Source organism: Malaya genurostris, chromosome 3 (assembly GCF_030247185.1).
Source record: "Malaya genurostris strain Urasoe2022 chromosome 3, Malgen_1.1, whole genome shotgun sequence".
NCBI lineage: Eukaryota > Metazoa > Arthropoda > Insecta > Diptera > Culicidae > Malaya > Malaya genurostris.
The window spans coordinates 235,374,157-235,390,602 of record NC_080572.1 but is presented as its reverse complement, the minus strand read 5'-3'; the positions used below and the strand labels follow the sequence as shown (position 1 = coordinate 235,390,602).

The 16,446-nt window shown below is 35.1% G+C and overlaps 2 protein-coding genes across 2 annotated transcripts; both read left to right on the top strand.

Annotated features, from left to right (window-relative positions):
• Positions 1-685: 685 nt before the first annotated feature.
• On the top strand, positions 686-3,388 carry LOC131437144 (integrator complex subunit 9). The gene is made up of 4 exons (XM_058606309.1): positions 686-1,138; positions 1,198-1,389; positions 1,449-1,651; positions 1,710-3,388. Exons 1-4 carry the CDS (start codon positions 1,130-1,132, stop codon positions 3,298-3,300), a joined length of 1,995 nt encoding a protein of 664 aa, XP_058462292.1. The 5' UTR covers positions 686-1,129; the 3' UTR covers positions 3,301-3,388.
• A 7,688-nt stretch (positions 3,389-11,076) lies between these two features.
• Positions 11,077-16,150, top strand: LOC131434250 (uncharacterized). Its single transcript, XM_058600907.1, has 3 exons — positions 11,077-11,882; positions 15,778-15,954; positions 16,017-16,150. Exon 1 carries the CDS (start codon positions 11,077-11,079, stop codon positions 11,686-11,688), a length of 612 nt encoding a protein of 203 aa, XP_058456890.1. The 3' UTR covers positions 11,689-11,882; positions 15,778-15,954; positions 16,017-16,150.
• Positions 16,151-16,446: the final 296 nt, after the last annotated feature.

The following is a 16,446-nucleotide window of genomic DNA, read 5'->3' as shown; positions in this document are numbered from 1 at the left end:
AATTTCATCCGAACTTGCATGACACAAGATCAGAGCATACCAATTAAAGCTTCAAATTGTTTTATGGCACTTTTTGTCTTCCTGTCTAGCAACAACCTACCTCTAGCAAGCTACGCGTAGGACTGAAACGTTAGCTATAACTTTGCTTCTATTTATAGATTCGCGTGCTTCCAACAGGTTCGCTTTTGCATCGATTGACCAATCAGAGCGATGCTTTCCCTTTGATATATCGCTCACTCCTTCAAAAGCGTCGTCTATGGCAGGGAAATCCGGTATGGCGAAGATTTTTTGCAGACAAAATAGGACACTGCTAGCTATTAATCAATATTTCAATGATATACAATAAAAAAATACATGGCTATGAACATTCAAATCAATACGTAGAAATATTTCCAGTCAAATGGTGACATAATATTAATAATTTATATAAAATTGACTGAGCTGTAATTGTTCAAAACCTGACCACATTTCTACGTGTATTTTTCTTGAGTTTCTAGTTTGCACGCCTACATAGAAAACAAAAATGTGTTCCACATTAAATTAATTATAAGTTATACAAAAAATAAAATAATTTAAGATCCCTGAATAATTCTCGGTTGATTTTTCAAAAGGGTGTATAAGCAAGTGACAATTTCTCTTTGTTTACTTTCTCTTCTATCAATTACTAAGCGGTTTCCACGTTTATCACTCAACTCTTTGCATGAAATGATACCCGAAACTTTCGACTTTCAAACAGAATAGTGATATCAAAGAAAATCTTTTTGATCGCATCACAATAATCGAAAGAGAGAGTGATTAAAGAGAAACTGTTACTTGCTTATACGCCCTTTTGAGAAATTGACCGAGATTTTATGATTCTACTGAAATTTATGTGCTAACGATGACAACATAAATAAATTCAATTGCGTTTTGTTGCGCATCTGTTCAATTTAAACCTGTGGTATTAACGAAGCGATGTACCGCTGTGAACAAGTTAAAGAAACGTCAAAGTTCGGTTACTTGTTTGCTTGTTTATTTACGTTTTTACGCTTAGCCGGACCGGCTTCACTCACAGTTTTAAAGCTTAATAATTCGAGTATTATCTCAATTTTTCCAAATATTTTTGCAGTAAACCGCTTTCACGACGACAATGAAACTGGTAACTATTTTATCTTATCGATCAATATGAGCAACTCGTTAGAAAATAATTATTTACAGTATGCGCTTAGCGGGGATCCTGCAAAACCATGTTATGTGTTGAGTTTCAAGGATCTTCTTATAATGCTCGATTGCGGTCTGTCAATGAGTTCTGTTCTCAACTTCCTACCATTGCCGCTGGTACAGAGTGCTAAGTTTAGCATGATGCCGAATTGGAACTGTCGCGATCCTGACATCCAGTTGGATGACGGCGTATGTATCAACTATTAAACAAATTCGAAAGGCAATGCAACATTTTTTTTTATTTCTAGGAAATTAAAGAATGTTGTGGATGGGCTTTTGTTAACTCAGCCCCAGAATTCGTTCCTCCATTGGACAAAATTCTGAATTTTTCAGAAATCGATATAATTCTGATTTCAAACTACACCAATATGATGGCCCTTCCGTTTATTACCGAGGGAACCGGGTTTAGTGGAACAGTTTATGCAACAGAGCCGACACTTCAGATTGGAAGGTACGTTATCGGCAATTGTCATTTCTGGTCACTACTACTACACAGTCTTGATTTACAGATTCTTTCTTGAGGAACTTGTCGAATATATTGAAGCATCACCGAAGGAAACCGTTGCCCGTATGTGGAAAGATATACAGCACTTGTTACCACAACCGCTGAATGATGTTTACAAGCCCAAAAACTGGCGTCATTTGTTCAGTATGGATGCCGTTAACAAAAGTCTTGCGAGGGTTCAAATGACCGGATACGATCAAAAACTTGATATTTTCGGAGCTCTCCAGGTGACCCCAGTAAGTTCGGGTTTCTGTTTAGGATCAAGTAATTGGATTATTGTATCGGGACAAGAGAAAATCGCCTACATTAGCGGATCATCAACTTTAACTACGCATCCACGACCAATCAATCAAACTGCTTTGAAGTATTCGGATGTCGTTATAATGACAGGATTGACGCAGGCTCCACACGTCAATCCGGATGGTATGCTTGGAGAGTTATGCATGAATGTGGTCATGACCTTGAGAAATGGTGGATCGGTATTGATTCCATGCTATCCCTCTGGTGTAGTTTATGATTTGTTTGAGTGTTTGTCGTCCAGTTTGGATAACCAAGGGTTTTCGCAGATTCCAATGTTTTTTATTTCTCCAGTAGCTGATAGTTCCCTAGCCTATTCCAACATCTTGGCGGAATGGTTATCTACTTCGAAGCAGAACAAAGTGTACATACCAGACGAACCATTTCCACATGCCAGTTTGGTGAAGAACGCCAAGTTGAAACAATTCAAACACATTTATTCTGAGGGTTTCAGTACCGAGTTCCGGCAACCCTGCGTTGTATTCTGTGGTCATCCCAGTCTTCGGTTCGGTGATGCTGTTCATTTCGTAGAGCTGTGGGGATCCAATCCTCAACATACGATCATTTTCACCGAGCCAGATTTTCCGTACATACAAGCCTTGGCTCCTTATCAACCGCTAGCCATTAAAACGGTTTATTGTCCCATCGAGACTTCGTTGAATTTTCAGCAAGCAAACAAACTGATCAAAGAACTCAAACCTGGAGTGTTGGTTATCCCCGATAATTACACTCAGCCGCCACCAATTGCTCCGAATAAACAAGACCTGATCATTGATCAGGTTTCTGACAAAATGATAATAAAATTCAAACGCGGAGAGGTTATCAAACTTCCGTTCAAACGAAAACGTGCGCGTATTTATCTTGCTCCGCAAATCGCTCGCACATTGGTTCCCCACGAGGTCCAACCGGGTGTCACAATTTCCACACTGACTGGGGTCTTACGAGTAAAAGACAATATTCACGATCTGCATCTACTGGAGCCTACGGCAGAGGAGCTGGATGAGCAAAAAAATGCAAAAGTGCCTCATTTGCAGCCGCCATCGCAGAGCCGGTATCGCAACGTAAAATACGAATGGGGTACCTTGGACGTAAATCTGTTTCTGAAAAAGCTAGCCCAGGACGGTATCACCGATATCAAGGTGGAACAGGGTGGGGTAGATGAAATTACGCTGCACTTGCCAAGCGAGGATACGATGGTGAAAGTTTGCGAAAAGAGTACCAGTATTGTGTGTGGTGGAAAGCAAAGCTTGCGGTTAAAATTGCGCGATTTACTGTTGCAGTGCGTGCAAAGTTTTTAGAATAGATTTTATTTGTACTAAGACTTTTAGGTATTTAGTAATTCTAATGTTAATCATATCATAAATAGCTTTCAATAAAGAAAATCTTTACAGCATAGTTATAATTACTTTTAGTTTAAAGTCCAGTGAACAGTGGTCCGAAACGGTTCTTGATGTCTTCACAAAAGTTATTTGCAATTAACTGGCGCATTTTTTCATGTGAAAGGTCTTTAGGGTGGTCCAAATTTTGATTGAAATCTGTAATCTAACATTTTTAATTGAATACGATAACAATAACATAAGTCAATTCAAACCGAGTTTTCAATATAATACTATTGAAATACTTGAACGACGTTGTTTCATATGGTTAAGTTCAATGTTTCCGGATCGATTGGTAGTAAAATTATTTAAATCCATCAACAAATGCCTTAATTATAAGCATTTAAAATTGTGACATCAAAAGGTCACGCGACTATATTTGAATTTTTCAATTGAACCGGTTCCGTATATTGAGAAGAGTAAGGTCATTTTTATTGTCAAAAGTCAATTTCAAGGGATGTGTTTTCGTAATTGAAGATTTAGGAACGAGCTAAAACCAGTGGGTTATATTCTGTTTTAAAAACACTTAAATTTTATTGCTGAATCTCGGCAGATTTGCACAGTCGAGAGATCGGTTATCATCTGGGCAAAATAATAATTACTGAGAATCACGGCAATACCAAATTTGCTAACTGTCAATTAGTGCCGAACTTGTCAGCAGCAATTTTGCTGTTAGCTCGGCAAAAGCGATTATGATCGAATAATGAACTGCCGAGCCATCAGTAATCGAACGTAGAAAGGATTTTTCTTTATTATTATATGAAATAAATATCACAAAAGCTAAGGTTGGGGAAAGGAGGTGTTCTATTGGTGTCCATTTTAATGCAGTATACAAAAAAGCAAAACAAACCTCATAAGAAAACATCACGGGTAAAGACAATTATTTCCAGTGCTCCTCAACGCATCTACCTGGAAATAAGAAGACTTTTGTAAGAGTTTTTTTTATTTTACTTATCTTTTCAAGAAATAACAGTTCGGCTGAAAAGTTCGTATCGTTTAATAGAAACACACATTTTTTTGTCAAAATTCGTTTTTATTATCTAAAGGCACATTCAGTAGTGTTCTAGTTTTAGATGCATTATTTATGTCAGTTACAAATTTGAAATCTGAATTTTATAACAAGAAAAACTAGCAGCCCCAGCAGTGTTTTACAAAAAATATAACGGCATTGTACCACAGACTAACAGACAGGACACTCAAATTAGATTCTTTAACCATATAAACGGTCATTTCGAATATTCCTTTAGTTGGGACAGTACTCGCACATGTCATGATGGCGCCACGTTACCCTATCAAATACATCCTGTCTGTCATCTTGACTGTGTTTATTTTTTTCATTTACCAACCAAGTTGCCATTCATACAGAATTACCTGTACTGTATTGATTTGTATACCTCCATGCGAATTTTATGCAGGATACAGATTAATTACATATTGCCAAAACTATATACTGAATTGTGCCTACTTCTCATCCTACAACGCAATACAAAATCGAACCCGTTTTGTTACAATATTTACTTTCTTCTGGTCTGCCGTCACTTAATTTCGGGTGAAAATTACCAACACAATCAAAAATAGTCTAGATGAACAACGTTGAGTAAAATACATGTTTACCTTCCAACATCGCTAAAAAAGTTAAATATATTATCAACGTAATCCAATAATTTATTGTGACGATTCATTATCAAATATTATGATGAAATCTGGCAACCCCGCAAGCAGCTGATCGGTGTTGAGAAACGAGGGGAAACCAACTAGTAAAAAAACTTTTACGTAACACAAGGGGTGTACCGATAGTAAATAGTTCGCGCAGTACAATATAGGTGGAACTAGTGCATCACTAAAAATGATTTTTATAAGAATTAACTCATACTGTCATGTCTGTTAGTCTGTGATTGTACCTAGGACAGGACCTGACAATTGTTAATCCACTTCCACTAGTTTCGGACCAGCTCGACCAGCTGCAGGGTGGTAGAAAAAAGGTTTGTCAGTATCGTCGGTAACAATATAGTTTGATATTGAATATTTTATTTTTCGGATCATCTTTTCAAATTTATTAATTTCAATAGGATTTAAGTTCAATTTGTTTTTAAGTCCTGTCAATGTGGAAAGTATACGAGTACATTTAACAATCACTGGATGATACAAAGAGAAAGCCTGAAATCACGAAGTGTGATATGGACGAGAATATTGATTATGTTGGTTGAGAATAGCACCGAATCTTTGGATACTATTGTATGTTATTATTTTGCTCAAATAGAATATGTTGAATACTTTAGTTAATAAAGCTGCAAAAATTAATTACCCAAAATTGAGTGCTTTAGAAAAATTTTATTAAGCTGTTTCAACTAAACGTTTTCTTCAAAACAAACATCTGATCAAAATGAATCCAGAGCTATATTTTTGACCGATATAACATTTGTCTAAGTGTTTTCAAATGATAAATAATTGCATGTTATAAGGGGAGAAAGTTTTAAGAATGAATAATTATCTCTACTGGCAACAGTGATCCCGAGGCATTTATTATTTACAGCAGGGAGCAACCGGAATAAGAAGAGAAATATTTTTCTGGAAAAAGAAGCCAGTTGTCTGGTCCTGTCCTAGATATGGACGAGAATATCGATTATGTTGGTTGACAATAGCACCGAATCTTTGGATACTTCTGTATGTTATTATTTTTCTCAAATAGAATATGTTGAATACTTTAGTTGATAAAACTGCAAAAATCGCGAGGCATTTATTATTTACAGCAGGGAGCAACCGGACTAAGAAGAGAAATATTTTTCTGGAAAAAGAAGCCAGTTGTCTGGTCCTAAGACAAGACTTGACAACTGGCTTCTTATTCTTCCTTCCGAATCATCCTTCTCGTCATTTTCGCCCTGTGGAATAAATACCAACGTATCGGCTACAGTGTAGCCATATTTACAGATTTTTTTTAATAACTATGCTAGGAAAAAAATATTACATTTAAATTTTTAGACTTCAGGTTTTTGATTTGAAATAAACATAAAACATGTTTAGGTGAATGCATTTCTTTATTATATAATAATGCTTAAAAACAATTAATTGAGCTTTGATGACAAAACACGAAATATCTCATGTTGAACGAAAAATCGAATCCATTGTTGACGTATTACCGGATCTTTTGGAAACCGGTAAAAGTCAGGTTTGGATAGAAATGCTTAATGCGACCAAAGTGTAGAACACAACAGTTCATTCTTCTCGTAAAACTGAACACACTTTCGAGTTTACACTAATTTAACAAATCTGTGTAACTTAATTCACTAAAAAGAAAAACGGCTTGATGCCTATTTTAATTACACAGTCCTGCCACTTTAAACATTTATTACCAATGAGACTGAAAAAAAGTCAAACATTCTCCGAAAATTTTCATTTTCATTGGTGAGTTAAAATTATACATTTTAATAAATTTGTTTTCTGATTTTCTGTATACTTGGCATCATTGCTCGCGTACCCTGCAAAAGTTTTTTCCTTTCACAATGTGCAGGTGGCAATATCAAAATCAGCCAATCAGAAACTGGTCCATTTTGGAACAAAAACAGCCCCCCCAGATGTCAGGTCTTGTCTTAGGTCTGGTCCTGTCCTAGCATCGTACACCAGTTTGAAATTTGACAGAAGAACTGGTCGAATAAATGAAACTAGCAGAGAAGCCAGATCTGCAGATTTGTCTGTAAATCTGCAGATTTCGTACATAGTTCTGCAGACATTTTTTGTTGTGTAGACTTTTGAAAATCGAGAGTTTTGCAGACTTTGGGCAAAATTACAGACTTTTGAAATTTTCGCGACCTTTTTTTTCGCTCGCCAAGTCAGTTTTGCGTATCATACTTTATAGAGAAACTGCTGCCACATACTTGCTGACTGAAGATTATTTTTCGGATTTACTTTTTCCACCAAGTCTGCAGATTTTCAAATTTTTTACCTGACATCTCTGAAAACTAGAACGGCTTGCTCTAGATGCAGAATTTATGTCAGTTTTAAAATTTAAATCTTGAAATTATAACAAAATAGTCTGGCAGCCCCAGAGGCATTTTATCCAGCCCGGTGGCAACAATAAGGCGCTCCAGCTAGTGCTATCGTAACCAGAGATGCCAGATATTTTCATAGAAAATCTGTATTGATTCGTATAAAATATCTGTATTTATCTGTATTCGCTAATAAAATTAAATTTCTACAATACAATTATGTTAAAAGGTGTTATTCCAATAGATTATGGTTATAGAGTGGTTGATTAAATTTCATATCTTATATTATATTCATCGACGAAATTTTATTGTTTTTTCCTATCAACAACAATTGAATTATGGTGCCATATACTTGTCTAATTTGAAACTGTTCACTTCATAAGTTGAGATGGATTTCCAAAACCCAATAAGCAACGTCAAGTTAGGTAATACAACTGTCAGTCTGGCAATAATGTTTCATGATGCCAAGACTTGTCTAACTTTTAAGTTCAATTTAGTTACAAATTTTAATATAAATGGATTTCAGTGTTCTTCATTAAATATCTGCACAAAAAATATATATTTTAAAAAGTGATTTGTACGTTGATTCCTAAACGTTTATCTCGTCATTGCAATCAAATACTAATAGATAGTTTAATTTTTTCCTTAATACTTTTTGAGAAATCTGTATAAATCTGTGCTAAATTTAAGAAATCTGTACTCTGTATTAAATCTGTATGCGCATGTAAAAATCTGTATAATACAGATAAATCTGTATAAATGGCATCTCTGATCGTAACCAACATCTCAGTCCTTCGGGGCCATCAAAGCTAGCAAGTCAGTGAAAGCAAAGTAAACAAAATGAAGTAAAATACAACACTTCATTGATTGTGAAAGTCAGTATTACAATTTGGCAGCGCACGTTTCATAACGATATCACATTTATAATCAAACATAAAAAAATCAACTTTCACAGCTAAATATCGAAGATATTTAGCAACAACGAACTTATACACTTCTTCGTTGTTTTCGTCTTTGCGGAAAAGATGATGGTCACGAAAACATGGCGGCCTAGCAGGGTCTTGATTTTATCCGTGTTTCAAAGATAGAAAAAATAGAACGGCAGCGTATTTCAGTTTTAAATTTGACAGTAGAACTGTTCGAATAAATAAAACTAAAACGGCTTGCTGGGGATACGTTTGTTTCAGTTTCAGTTATATTATAGACCACTCATATGAATCGTGCAGCTGCTGAATTTGCTCTTAGCTGCTGAATTTGCTCTAATTATTATTATTATTATTATTATTATTTGTAAATTTGAAATTATTTTCTTCTGTAAGTTATAGCTGGTATCAAATTCAATCTATTGATATATAAAAATATGTTATCGCTCTGAACTGATAAAAACTTTTTTTAGATATTTTCAAATGGAAAACATTTCATTCACATCATTATGTAAGAGATGTATTTGTCTAAGGATTATGAAAATTTTAAAATCGGACGACTAATGACTGAGATATGGAAAGCAAAAATCGGTTAAGTGCCACTTAGTTTGGAAAACCCGTTTAAGTATTTTAAAAAAGCAAAATTCGGATAAAAACATTGAGAGCAAAACCGGACATGGATTTTGCAATGCAAGATTCCTTTAAAAACATCTTTTCTGCAAGAACCGGACAAAAAAAAACGTGGGAACGCAGCATAGATCAAGTTTCCTTTAACAAACAAGCAAACCATGCTTCGTCCACAGCGTTATTTTGTCCGGTTCTTGCAGAAAAGATGTTTTTAAACGATTCTTGCGTTGCAAAATCCATGTCCGGTTTTTTCTCTCAATGTTTTTATTCGGTTTTTGCATTCCAAACAAAGTTGCACTTGTCCGATTTTTGCTTTCAGCCGTTCATATAGCCACCACTTTTTTTTTTTTCGAAAGACTGACTTTTTAAGTTAACCTTGTAAGACAACTTTTTAAGATAACTTTCGATATACAACTTTATTACCCATTACCCTTAGAACATTTTATTCCTAATGAATTCTAATAGTGATCAAAGTTTTGAAATCGGTCCGAAAATAGCTGAGATATAGTCAGTCAAAATCCGCGCTCAAATTTTATTTTCTCCCTGAGTTCTGAGTATTAAAACAGGTTTTCAAAAGAATTTATACTAGCCTGGATGTTTGTTTTCTGTGATTTAACTAAAAACGAGAGTTATAAAAAGAATTGCGATGAAACAGAATAAATTGTCTAGTACTAGAGTCAGGAACTTTTTGACTCGGACAAGTCAAAAATCACAATTAACTATATATCAACGTTTTTAAATTATCACCAATATTCTATTGTCGACTTAAACCTTGCTCTTCATTTTATAAAGTGAATCAAATTTGCATATGGAACCGTCCCTTGCCCTAGCCTCACATCCAAAAAACCGTAACATGAGTTAACTTTGATAAGTCGCATTTGACTTGCGTCAGGATTGTAGAAATTGCGAAAAGTTTCGCGGTAAAACGGCATAAACGATTCATGTGATTGTTGAAAGTATTTGTAATCTAATTTGTAAAGTTTTGTTCACGTAACACAGAATAATTATGGTTAACCGCAATCAGCCCAAATACCCATCGGTAGACATATTTTTTTCCGAACATTTATGTAAGAAGATCTTTCCAATTCGACTTTTGGATTCCATAGGTATCAGAAACTACATGAAGCTTTGATGGAGGCATTTATTCTCTTAATTTTGCCTATTTATGGTGCCAGATGTGAATAAGCATTGGTTAATTTTACTACATCCACTAATCGCCTGCCAACCTGCGAATTTCTAGCTGAATCAACTGCATTTACACTGACTACCGATGATTTCATATTTGTGCTTCCGTATTTTGAAACTTTGCAGTTTCCCATTAGTTATACGCGAGACGATCATGTGGACACACTGTTTTATCTTTTGGCTGTTCATAGCTTGTGTTCGCTTAGTGGAAGGACGATTGCTTGGCATCGAGACCAACCCGAACAGTCAGTACACAAACACCATCTGTCTCCGTAAAGTTGGCCAGTGTGAAGAATTTCCCAATCTCCCAGTGTTTGTACCGGATGCGAAGATTGTACTTCTTAATTCAACGCATTACGTTGTTAGTGGAACTGTTAGATTCTACAAGGCGTATCACCGTGAAATTAATGGTACAATATGGATCGAACAGTGTAACAGTACCAACCACTGTATGCCGTTTACCGGAAAGGTGGCTCTTGACAAGATTTGCAATCTTTTGAATTCATTACAACTGGTGATAGCCAACATAAAAAGTTACATGAAGCCACAATTCAGGTGTCCATTTAACATTGGTATTTATTATTTCAATGATATGCTTTTGGACAGTTGGGCATTCCGGTAAGTTCCAAATGAAACATTCTAATATATTCACATTTCGTTCTATATAAGCTCTGGTGGCAGCTATTGATAACCAGAAGAGTTCGTGCTTTCCAGATATCTATCACCTCATGTCTCCAACGACTGGAAAATTTGGATTACGGCCACTCACCAAAATCACCAGATTTTTTGCATAACTATCGAGTTGAGCGTGTATGATTGGGAGGAAATGAGGCAAAAAATTGGATATATATGAGTTCATAATTATAAGCAGTACTTAAATCTAATGATTCATGATTCATCCTAAATAACATGTAATTAAAGCTACTTGAGTTGTATTAAACCAAAACCTGAAACTGAACAAGGTCAGTACATTTTCAAAAATGAAACAGCGACTTTGCAGCATTTCAATACTAATCTCAGTATATTTAGTCAGTGCCATCAATATCGCAGATATCTCCAAACTGGATACATTTGGCCAGTCGGTTAAAAAGCGACTGGTCGTGCATCGTATAGGTCAATGCATCGGCAAGAAGGATCTTCCAATATATTTTTCCGATTTCACTACGTCACAGTATAATAGCAGTCATTACGTTGTGAACGGAGAAGTCTTGTTCAACGAAGATTTTCCCCATGGTTGGGAACCGACGACCATCGTAAAAAGGTGCGACGGATTCCATGCGTCAGCCAGTTGCCGTCCCTTTCTGGATAACATGGTTGTTTCGAATCTGTGTAGCATGCTAGCGGTTACAGATTCTATGTATTCGATTTACATGTCAGCTATGGAACCAAAAATACAGTGCCCGTTTAAAAAGGGAACCTATGTTATGAAAAATCAGTTGGTATACGACGATGTGGCGAAATTTCTGCCTGGGTCCGGTAGCACATATTGGGAAATAAAATCTTGGGGCAAGATCGGCAATCGAATGGTGATGTGCTACGTTGTGCAGTTGAACGTGCGACCGAAAAAACTGAAGGCATCTAGTGGGCGATGAATAACATTTTGATTGCTTCATGTTATAGGACCAATTTGATAGTACTGAAAAAAGTCAAAATCTAATAAAAATATAAATTACTAGTGAACCACTAATCGTATTGCTGTGTAATAAAAATATAAATTACTTGTGAAAAACCAATCGTATTGCAGTGTGATAAAAGAACGAACAATATGGAAGGAGATTCCATCACAGTGAGTACTAATACTACTTTTCAAGAACGGATACAATTTCCTAATCCAGCGAATTTTTGGTATATCCAGAAGTTCTGTTCTTAGTTGAATCATAATATTCCTGAGTAAAGATAACAAGATTCTAAAAGACTGTTAAATCTGCTAATTCTATAACCATCCAATCACCGTTTGATATACCTAGTAACATATCACCGTCCTAACACTGTGAATATTCAGTTCTTTTACTAGTTACTGATGGATTTGTTAGAATGCAACATACAATATAAATAATTCCTATGAAAATACCTTTACAAATAAACGAATAAAAATATTCTTTAATTTTTCGTCTCTTGTCACGCACTGTATAGGAAATTAAGTAAGCAGGAAATTAAGTAAGCAGGAAATTAAGTATAAAATCACTTCTCAGTTCTTTATTTTTCAATATACTTTTGAAGCAAAATTACCGTTAATTTTGAAATACAGTCTTATATACTGAAAAAATCAATGTATTCCAATTTAGTTTTGCATCGATGATAGTTTTCAATCAAGTTCCTTAGGCTTTGGATGATGAGCTACCGAGATCGATCGTTCGCTTATGAACATAAAAATGAAAATTGTAATGCTCTCTGTATCGATCACAGAGGGGATATGACTAATAGAGCTTGAAATAGACAATAGGTCATTAGGTGGTTTCAAGCTTTCTTATGCCTGAATTTGGTCGCCAATTTGGATTAACATGATGAATATTAATATATCACATTCGCCCTGAGCTAGTGAAATTAATTCGAAAAGGAGGACTATTATTACCAGGAATACGAGTAAATTGACATCTTATGAACCGTGAAGGAACTTTCAAACCTTTCCGATCCGGTTCGGTGCCGGCACTGATGTTATGACACATTGCAATGACGACGAAACTGATTCGGTGTAAATACACTCTTAGATCGAGTAAGGTTTACATTTCTCCAACCTTCTAACTGAAAGTGAGAGATGTGTGTGTTCCTGGAATAGAACGATTCACGTTGATCATTTCATCTTATAACACCTACCATTTCTATACGAAATACATGGAAATCTTTTTACAGACAACAATGTTGTTTATTGATCGTAGAATACATTGTAGTCAGTGGCGTACCGAGGAAATTCGTCGCCCGGGGCCAAATAGCAAATTAAGAGATTTCGCCGCCCCCATCATTGGTTTTGTGACAGCTGAACTCCATCTCCGGAAAGATGGTTTGGGCGAGTTCCAGAATACTTTTCTTACTGTAACTTCTCTCAGCACGGAACTACGATTAATAAAACACTCAATATAATTCTCAAAGGAACAGAAAACTGCCCATAGCACATTGAAGTGATTATGACAGAACGGATATTGCACAATGATTTGTGGAAAAAATGAAATATGTCTATAAAATTTCCCATGATTGGTGGAATGTATGTGTGCATAGATTGCAATGTGTATTAAATCAAGAACGATTAGAAAAGTTAATGTTAGATGACCAATCATTTCGATATCATTTCTAGATAATTAACCACTTAACGCTCAAGGAAATGTTTTTCCCTTATAAAAAAATCGTTGTTGATTCTTGAATTATTATTAAAACGATGTTTTTTTTACTGAATGTTAAAAAATCTTATTTCCATGGCGACGAATGTGTTTCTGAACGAATAAAAAAAACTGTTAATCTTTATTGCATTAAAAAGTATCCATAACTAATTATTTATTTTATAATTCTGATAATTTAAACAATAAGTTAAATTACGATATAATAAACCCAACTCTTCGTTTATTTATTTCTGAGGATTATAGAGAAAAATATTTCCAATGAAATTATAGGAAACTTATGCACCCTGCTATGTTTTTTTTTCTGGTAATATACTCTTACTTTACACCCTCAATAGCTAAAGTATTGTCACTAATTAACAGGGTCTGAGTGTTTGTGTTGTACTGACATATTTCGTCCTGGGCATCTTAATGTCGTAAAAGGGTTAAAGTAATCACCCTTATTCTGAATAACGACGTATCGTTTTCTTGATCGTATTTCATTCGTATTCATAATAACGTTAACAAAATCAAAGGTAGCTTGGATTCGAAAAACCAATACGCCGTTATTCAAAATAAGAGCGAATAATCATATGTGCCGCTTCAGACATAAAAGACTATATAGGAAAGTAGGGACAAGACAGAAGCGGATACAATACGAAATTCTCCGACATTTCATCAACGATGTCAATTAAAACACAGAATCAGTTGGTAGGATGACGAAAAAGCGATACGATACAGACGCACGACTCAATGATTGATTCTTTCAAATAGATTTCTTCGATTCTTGAAAGAATAACCGAAATCAGTTTGTTTAGCCGTCTACCGATAATGACTACCAATTGCAGTAGGTTTGAGGCCAATCCAGACATTCTTTTTACATATTTTGTTTCGCCATTTTTAACATTTTTTTTGTGATGGTATAAAATTTCTAACACACTTTACTCTATAATTCTGGAACCGAAATTCGGATCCAGATGAAATTTAGAAGTTTTGTATAAGATAATAAGACTATTCATTTGAATCTTAGTTTGTAAAAATCGTTGAAATGTTTACACTTATCACCTTGTAACTCCGGAACCAGAAGTCGAATCCAAATGAAATTCAAAAGTTTTGTATAGAACCATGAGACGTTTATTTGAATCTACGTTTGTAAAAATTGGTCACACCACCTCTGGAAAAAGTTAGTACACATATATTCTTTTTTTTGCATATTTTACTCCATAACTCCGGAACTGGAAGTTAGATCCAAACAACATTCAGGAATTTTTTATGGGACCGCAAGACCTTTCATTTGAATCTAAGTTTTTGGAAAACGGCTCAGCGGTTAGAATGCAATCCATCCATGTACCATTCTACAGCGTCCCGAACCGATAGCATCGACGTTTTCAATGTGTTTGCCTTTCTCTATAGAAAGGTAATAGAATTGCTGAAAATATCGACTTTTGAACGGAGCCTCGGAGACTCAAGATATTATATACCATTCGATCCAGCTCGACGAAATCAGAAAATGTCTGTGTGTGTGTTTGTGCGTGCACCTTTCTACGATTTTTTTGACCGGTCAATTTTCTCGAAGGCTGAACCGATTTCAACAAGCTTAGGCTCGTTTGAAAGCAACTATTGGGCCATTGATCAAGTTCGAAGATCAAATAAATAAATTACCGTTCAATCTCCTGTTGGACCATTAATCAAGTTCGAAGATCAAAGGCTGTGACTTTTGGTTCCAGATACAGGGCGGTGTAAGTGACGTAACCGGAAAAATACGTTTCTTTTTGACCAATTAGTTTTCTTGGAGATGGCTGAACCGATTTTAATAACCTTAGGCTTGTTTGAAAGCTACTATTGGGTCATTGATCAAACTAAAAAAAAAACAAATAAGTGGAATTACTATTGGGTCATTAAGTAGGTTCGAAGTTTAAATAGCTGTCACTTACGGTTCCTGTGATATAATGGTATAAATTACGTAAACGTCCAAACACATTTCCGTCCAATTTTCTCGGATATGGATTAACTGATAGCAGTATTTTTAGGATCGTTCGAATCTAAAATTGGGTTGTGGGTCAATATCGAAAATCATATACCTATGATCACGTTCAAATGTATTATTGCTGATACGCTTTGTCTGAGAAATGTTTCCTGAATATGAGACATATACGCTGAAGCATGCTTTTGTGAACTACTCAAATCAATCTGAATAAATTGGTGTCAAAAATGAGCCCAAATTAGTGTCAGAAATTATCTTAATAAGAAGGCAAAAAATGTTTTAATGAGACTGTTTCGATGAAAGAGAAAAAAATGTAGGTCTCTGTTAGGCACAACACAATCGTGACAAATAAACGTAATCACTATACATATGAATAATATTCTTTACAGGTTTCTCTCAAAAAAAGTCTATCCAAGCTAATCGAGGAGCACTTCCACACTATGGATGATGTTTTTTCGTGTGCAATATTCATCGTTTGTGCTATCGCAATCTGGTATGTGATCAGTTTTATCGTGGGGCTTGTAACGCGGATTATGTTTCCAATGCTAATATGCTTTGCATTCTTCGTAAGTTTATTGAATAGTGATACTTTAGATATTTGTAACTACTTGTCTATCTCCAAAAACAGGTATTCGTGAGCGAGACCTATTCAGCGACGATAGCTTCTTCAGTGAAAATATTTCAAGCAATAAGCGCCCGTCTTTGCTCAATGATTGGAAACTATGAAAATTTGGTTTGATGAATAAATATATATTCTTTGGCATTTTGTATTATTCGTCTCTTTCCATTCCCAAGTAACAATTCGAATGCCTTATGGTTTAGATTATAATTTATAGGAGTTTTGTAATTGATTTTTTAAACACTACCTGTTTTATGACAACTATAATAAATGTCTTTTTTAAAAGTAACATCTTAGTTTTTAAAACTTTTATAGAACCCTGTACCTAGACTAACAACTGGATTAAAAATAAAACAATTTGTACTAGAATAAAACCATGCAAACAACAATTCTCTTGCTTTCTAACAATTCTTTAAAACCTTTTTGTCAGTTTAATTCT